The following is a 7,858-nucleotide window of genomic DNA, read 5'->3' on the forward strand; positions in this document are numbered from 1 at the left end:
AATTGAACAATAGTTATGTACTGGGACCCCATGATGGAAATGCTGTGCTTGCAAGAGATATGAAGGTACGTTGGGGTAGAATGGCAACTGCTTATATAGAAAACGGGATTGCCGTTTCTCGTTTCATGCCTTTTTTACGTACTTAACCACCTTTGCAGCAAACCACAATGAAGCCCTGAAAACAATGGGAGAAGAGGAATTCAAGAGGGGCTCGGCACTGACTAGGTAGCCCTATAGTAAAATACTAGTATAACCTGTTTGGTTGTCTGGTTTGATGTCTGACAACTGCTCTACTGTTTGGTGGCTTCGCGTTGTGCTGAAGTTGTTTGACTAGTGAGTAGTTTGTTCATAGTGGAAAGTATGCCATTCCTTGAAGAGAAACATGTGCAACTTTTGAGATCTAGCGGCCTTGTTGGAAAAGTGCGGCTTTCCACTGATATGTCTCAAGATGACTATAATTATGGCCGCAGTGTCATCACATCCAAGGGTAGGTGGGTATGCAGAAGCAAAGGAAACACAACATTTTTTGTAAGACAGAGTCTTGATACCTAAATCAGACGCGGGAGCAGAGATATAGAGCAATCGCCTAAGGTACATAAATACTTCCTAAGATGAAGACTTATACTGACTGAACTACTTCTATATGCAGACGAGTGCACGAGTTGCACAGATATACAAGGAGTTGCTGTAATTTTCTTACACTTTGTGGTGTAGTTCAAAAAAGTTCGAAATAATTATGGAAAAAGACGAAGTTACAGTAGAAATCTAAAAGTTGAACATTATAAATTATAAATGTCAGGCCATATTAGGATGCCAAGTTGTATTACCATCACTAGGCACTTGTGAAAAGAAAATTAAAGAAACTGCATGCTATGCAGGTCATCAAGAGATTGTGACTTACTTGAGGAGGTTTGATGTAGCACTGGTAAGTGAGGTCGTTATAATTATTTGTATATTAATAATTGGTATTGGTAGACATATAGCGAAAAAATGTTTAGAGATAAATTGCAAATTTGCTATACCATAAATGTTATAATTATTATTATAATAATAAGATCAGGGAGAGCAAGGGTGATGCTGCCAAACTCAGATATTAATTTTGAAAAGAGTAAATTATACTGTCAGAAATGTGCTTGCTTGCATATAGCACAGCGGGCAGTGAAGAAATATTTCTTTTTACAAGAATAAAGATCTATTAATTATAAATTATCACTCTACTCAAGAGGTGAAGTATTTACCCTAGTTCATTATGATGCCAAATTTAAAAGCTCTTTACTGTGTACACTTTATACTATAGACAGTTTAAAAGAGACGCGTTCACAGGGTGGAAGAATTTATGCAGGCAAGTAACTCAGAGGCTGCAACTTACAGAGCTCTTGTGAAACTAATCCAGATTATAAAAAACAATTATTGTACTATAATTATAATTATACATTCAATCGTATGCTCGAATTTCGATTGATATACGAACGAGTAAATATGACATTGCTAGTAAAGTGTTCAAACAGTGCCAAGAGAATGGTAACATAAATTAAGACGATCCTTTCCTTAAATTCCACTTGAGTGATGGCAATCTTCACTGATTCTCTCAACAACCAATCTTCTGATTCAAGTTAATAACAACTCCAAAAACTAGTAAATGCAGTTAAAATGAGAACAGCTTTATTATACAACGATAAACACAAAAATGTTCCAGTTTAAAATGGTTGGCTCCAGCCATGGGTTGTAGTCAGGCACGATTTGAGATATAAAATGAGGACTGTAAAAGAAATCGTGGCAGTGGGAAGTGGCCTTCAAGAAGGGCTGAAAGCAGTGGGCAGCGGAACTCAAGAAGGCGGTTCTTGTGTCAGCCTATAGGCATGGTGATTGGTTTAGTAGTACACGTCTATTATCGTTACGTGCAGACATTGAATATGAGTAAACGAGCTGGAGAGTGCGACTATTAGCGACATTCGATTATACGTGTCTAAATAATGCAAACATTCATTTACGTGGTATATTCGTTTTGTGAGATCTTCACCAAAAAGATGGTTGTTGCGGTGCTCCAGTGCTCAGAGCGCCGCCAACCCAACAGCAAACTATATTTATGCAGGCAACAGGAAGTGTCAGCGTAAGTATATAAGATATAAACATAAACTGTCACGTCTATAGCCAGGATTGTACTACATGTATGTACAAAATAATATACAAATGTACGGCTATAATTTTAGTCTATATAATTATAATTATTATGGTCAAACCTGCTAAACCCACATCATTGACACCTCAGATCTACTTGTGGATAGCACTGATTCTGGTAGACTAGAAGAATCACGAGTACAGTTGGATGAGCTTCTGGTGGAGGATAAACTCACTGGAGTACCCCTACTAGTGTTTGCAAATAAACAAGACCTAGGGATGGCTTTAAAAGCTGATGATGTAAGTGTACTATTCCGTTTATTCTAGCTGAGAGTAGACCTTAGTTACATGACTGATGTACCTACAAGAATTGTGTGATCATCATTGCATGTAATTCATTCCCCACAGATCAGCAACGATATGAAGCTAACTGAGCTGACTGACAGACAATGGCAGATACAACCATGCTCGGCCAAAACTGAAGAAGGGATTGCGGTGAGTAGGACACTTAGCCCTAGCTATCAGCGAGAATATTAGAATATTGTACCATTGAGTCTGGTTTTGGGTACCATAGAGCTGTGCCTATTGGAATTATTATACGTACTAGGTAATTGTACATGCTTTGATGTTTACTCACTGTAAAGGGTAGATGGTAAAAAGTGAGTAGTTGCTAATTTAAGTATAATACCAGACTTAGACCAACTGCAGTACTTACAGCATGCATTTGAGAGCAGTATACATACATATACAATGTGCCATGAATAACTTTGATCTCAACATGCATGATGGGATAGACTGGGTACTCAAGAGTGTAAAGGCATCGTCTAAAAACTAATCTGCTTCCAATCATAGGCATACCCACTGAACACTTGACTTACATGTACATCATAAGTTATGTAACCTCGATAAAAATCCATGAGTTTGAGTTCTCAACTGCGCTTCAGTGTTTGCCAATCTCTACACTAACACGTTACAATGTACAGATCCTGCCTTCTACTAGCCGTACATAATTAAGATGCATGTCTGAATCTAGTCTCATGACACACAGCAGAAAGGTTGCAAAGAATAGCAAGAATCAAAATCACTTTGTAACTTATGTTTACTGAAGTAATACATTGTATTGTGTCATTTCTGTAAGTATACTTTAATTCAGAATAACGGCCGCGATTTGTGGGCTGGGGGCTTTAAGAATTTATAATAATAACTCCAAAAACTAGTAAATGCAGTAAAAATGAGAACACAGCTTTATTATACGACAAGCACAAAAGTGTTCCAGTTTCAAATGTATATAATCAAAACCAGAAATTTTTGCATTTGGCGACAAATGAATTTCAGCTGCAATCAGTCAGAGATGAGCAGAAGTCAAGATTAAACGTCAGGGTGAGAATTTATAGTAACCATGGCAATATGCCAATTCAAAAGGTGAGGGGCGCCAAAATTAAAATTAGCACCAATGTTTTTTTTTGCTTGATTTTTAGCCAGGTTGAGCCACAGTATCGCATGAGGTCAATAATACCACACAGCACGATTATCAAATTAAAAATCACCAATAATAATTATAGATAAGAATTGCCTCTTTGTGAAATATTAGGCTCCCAAAATATAATTATGGTAGGCACTGTTTAGGAAGTTTCTACGTGATTTTGAAGTCTAAAGGGATATAGTTGTAGTATCACGAATGTCTGAATTATTTATTTATTTGCCTTTATACCATGTACTTTTAGAACAACCACCCCCGTTCAGAAAACTTCCAAGCAGCTACTACGAACTCCCCCGGTAAGTTTTAGTTTGTTGGATTGTTTAAAGGGGTCATGAGGGAAGTCGACCACAGCACTTGTCCTCCTACTGTTGCCATAAGAATGAACTGGACAATTGCTAATTAACCACACAATAGCATTGGCTTTATTGGATCTAGCATTTCCTCCATTGTTGTCCTTACAACATGGGGTTACGTTAACACACCAATGTCACTCAGTATCCTATCTGATTTAAGACATGCAATAGTGCAAGGCGTAGCAATTTTAGACAAGTATAGGAGGGCTCAGAGGTTGGCAAGGTGCAACTCTTATTAATGTAGGCTACCACCACGTGTGGAAATCTTTCAAAAACCGATCATCTTCAACTATAGCTCTGGTCTTCAACGTTTTCCATTTTGATGGAAAGATTATATACTAACATGCAGGAGGGGATTCCAGCTCTCGAACCCCCTATAGGCATTATACAGAGGATACTTTACTATCTGCAAATTCTTAATTTCAAAAGCTATATAAATGGCATCAGGCTTTCATTCTGAGAATCCATATGAAAAATGTTCCCTATAGGGGGACCCTCTCCAAACTTCCTTTATATTCAATTTACCTTCTCCCAAACAATAAAATAGATAGAACCCTGACAGTCATACACTTTGCCCATAACACTTGTTCTGAGTGTGTACCCCATCAAAATCAATTATATAATTATGTATAAGCATTGAAACATCGAGAGCGTTTCTTCTCTATGGAATATTCTAACAATGATGAACAAACTTAGATACCTTGCAGTGGGACATTACTTTGCATGCACTAATGGACAGTGAATGGGCAAAGTGTAATATCTGTATTTATTTCACCTGATACGTACAGAGCTTAGTCGAAGGAAGAGAGACAGTCACACTACTTTCATTTCTGTCACGATCTTGATAGCATAGAAACGGGAAACGAACTTGCAAGCAACAGGCCATTATTATTTCATCAGTCTGCAGATGTGCATGAATATTCAAAGTGATAAGTGTTCAATGCTGTTACAAAGCACTACATGCAGACACTAATTATGCACACTGTACTATCTCCACAAAACCACAAGTGACTGTGCTAAACCACAAACATAAGACAATTCCTACTTCTCACAACTGAGGGTTGTCTCAGAGTCCAGGGGAGTGCCCAGGTGGTGACCAACAGACAATAACAACAAGACATGCAGGTGTTATCCAAAACTTCATTGAACTCCCATCATACTGTAGAGACTCTTGTTTACAAATTTCAATGGCATTGGAGTGACTACCCCTTGGGAAACAACCTAGCTCCAGTACACTCTTGCAGAGTTAAGACCTGCATGGGAGAAAAAAGAATATAATTAATTATATATTGTCACTTGAGTTAATTTAAAAGTATTACAATAATTATGCTTCATGCATGAAATTATGCTAAATAACTATATAGCTACAATCATAAGACTATAATTTTATACGGAATAATATTCCTCACTTGTCTAACATGTGCTTGCTTCCAACACTGCACTGTTCAGTCCATATATAATGATATAGAGCTTGTATTGCACCTCCACATACGCATGCAGTAGTCAGTCTCGCTGTGTTGTCACTAAGAGTTGAAATGTGAAAGACATCTGCAAAACAACAGTGATCGTTAGCATGCAGTTTTATAGAACATACTGAATAATGTTCCTTCACTTGTATTTGACTCACTTGTTTATTTGAGTGCTTCTGTTAGTAATCTAGTGCTGTGTATCTGCTGGCACATTCAGCAGTCGGTCACATCAATCTCGCTGGTTTGTGTTGTCAATTAAGAGTTGAGACATCTGCAGAACAGCAATAATTGTTAATAGGTTGCAGACTGAAATGTTGCAGAATGCAGAATGCCGAACAGCAACAACTCACGCTTGCTAGTTACATACATAAAATAATTATTAGCACAAAAGTTACTATGATTATACCCACTATAGGTACACAACAATCCACTTACCAGTCGCTTAGGCTGGAAGGACAAGCCACCATGTTGGAGTTTCTCCACAGAGTTGAATTTCAACCACGAGGTTTAGTCGCAATCAATCGCACGTGCAGAAATAGTGAGCCCCACCCCCCTTCTTCTGTTTTGAGACATCAGGTTTCAGGCTGGAAACAGAGTTGCTGAGAATGAGATTTAGAGAATTGTTAGGGTTTTCCGAGCGAGCAGAGTTCTTTAACAGCTACAAAGATGACTTCAACTTTGATGTTGTCAGCAGGGAAGACAGTGAGGTGAGTCTATAACTATTAATTTTTAGGCAAATATAAATAAATGCTCAAATTCTTTGGCCAGCTGAAGGATGAAGAACTGAATTTCTATCGAGATAGTCCTGACAGCTTCTACATTGTACCATTTGCTGACGCCCTGGACTTGGTTCAGAGCAGACAAGTGGTCATCAAGAGTGTATAAGTTTCCATTCTGCAAGCACTGTGTGTCTGTGTGTAACCTACCGTCCCCTCAGGGCGCTGTGTACATACCCGTCAACAATGAGGAAATGATTGCTCGTTTGGTGTGCAACAAGTTAAGACAGAAGCTTTCTGAGGAACTAGTGGTAAGTAAAACACACCCCTCTCTGTACCCATCATCTACTTCATTTCTTCTTCCCCTGCAGAAGACCCGCAACCACCTACCAGTGGTGGATGATGATAAGAGGATTGCCCCCATGCTCAAGACCATCAAACATCGCTACCTTGGTGAGGACTTCTCCAGTGTGGGAGAGAATCTGCAGGGAAGCATCTCACTGGCCCAGATTGACTTCGTGAGTCTTTGTGCATGTGCTTCAGATTAGTTAAATAATTAACCATGGCTTGCATTTTTGTGTGTACGTGTGGTTATATATAGATTCCCTATATAATTTGTGTAGGTCTTGAAGCAGTCCTTTCCTCCCTGTATGAGACCCTGCGCAAAGAACACCATCTGAGGCACTTCGGTCGTCTACAGTACGGACTGTTCCTCAAGAGCATTGGACTCACACTGGACCAAGCTATGGCCTTCTGGAGAGCAGAGTTTGTCAAGAAAATGGAACCAGAGAAGGTGTACACTATTATATAGGCACATGTTGTACATTTGATTTGGTGTTGATTTGTTTTTGTTCCCACAGTTTGAGAAGCAGTATATGCATACAATGTAAGACACAGCTATGGTAAAGAGGGCAAGAGGGCCAACTACACTCCCTACAGTTGCCTCAAAATCATTCTCTCCAACAATCCAGGCCAAGGAGACCATCACGGTGAGCTCACCTACAATACTCTTGTACTCTCTCATATACTTGTCTATAGGGTGTCCTTTTCGTCACTGGGATGATAGTCACATTCGACAGATGCTCACCACTCATGGAGTTTCACATAAAGGAGTCACTAACATCACCGCCTATCTGAAGGATGACCACTACCAACTAGCCTGTCAGAAATACTATGAGATCACTCATGCTGTGAGTTAATAAATCCTTCTGCTGTTTTTATTTGTTTATAATACTGGTTTGTCATTTCAGATTGAAGCTGCCCCTTTCAGTTTGGAGCACCCCTCTCAGTATTTCCGGGAGAGCCGAATGCAGCGTGGGCACACTGGTGGTAAACAAGAGACAAGACTGCCAACTGTAAAGACTGAAGTGAAAGCAGAGGATGATTTTTGTGGAGATATATCAATTCAAGACATGCAGAACTTTGAAGAAGAAATGGACCAATTCTAGCTATATTCTACCATCAGTTATATCCTACCACCTGTATGTATACCACATGCTCTCTAGTAGTAAACACTCTTTGATCCGCTGTGTATACGTTTTTGTGTTGCGTGTGCCACTTGCACTTGTCATTAGCGAAAGATCAGTTCTCTGAGTCACTATACTATAATGACAAGCAGAGCAGATCCTATAATTATATAATCTACTGAGCCAATTCAGTCAGTGCTAACGTTTAAAAAAAAAAAAAGCAGTCTGGCCAGAAACTGCTTAGGGGGTAAAGTAC

At 39.0% G+C, this 7,858-nt stretch overlaps 1 protein-coding gene and 1 pseudogene across 1 annotated transcript; both read left to right on the top strand.

Annotated features, from left to right (window-relative positions):
- Positions 1-360: 360 nt before the first annotated feature.
- LOC135344181 (uncharacterized) lies at positions 361-6,018 on the top strand. The gene is made up of 4 exons (XM_064541342.1): positions 361-487; positions 2,270-2,418; positions 2,527-2,613; positions 5,836-6,018. Exons 1-4 carry the CDS (start codon positions 361-363, stop codon positions 5,929-5,931), a joined length of 459 nt encoding a protein of 152 aa, XP_064397412.1. The 3' UTR covers positions 5,932-6,018.
- A 7-nt stretch (positions 6,019-6,025) lies between these two features.
- On the top strand, positions 6,026-7,780 carry LOC135344186 (DNA primase large subunit-like; annotated as a pseudogene).
- Positions 7,781-7,858: the final 78 nt, after the last annotated feature.

Source organism: Halichondria panicea, chromosome 1 (assembly GCF_963675165.1).
Source record: "Halichondria panicea chromosome 1, odHalPani1.1, whole genome shotgun sequence".
NCBI classification, from domain to species: Eukaryota; Metazoa; Porifera; class Demospongiae; order Suberitida; family Halichondriidae; genus Halichondria; species Halichondria panicea.

What these genes read in the sequence shown, in the direction of transcription:
- LOC135344181 (XM_064541342.1), top strand. Translation starts at nt 361, where the DNA reads ATGCCATTCCTTGAAGAGAAACATGTGCAACTTTTGAGATCTAGCGGC. An exon ending in CAGTGTCATCACATCCAAGG is followed by an intron (nt 488 to 2,269) that starts GTAGGTGGGTAT and finishes TTGACACCTCAG; the next exon opens with ATCTACTTGTGGATAGCACT. An exon ending in AAACTGAAGAAGGGATTGCG is followed by an intron (nt 2,614 to 5,835) that starts GTGAGTAGGACA and finishes TACCCACTATAG; the next exon opens with GTACACAACAATCCACTTAC.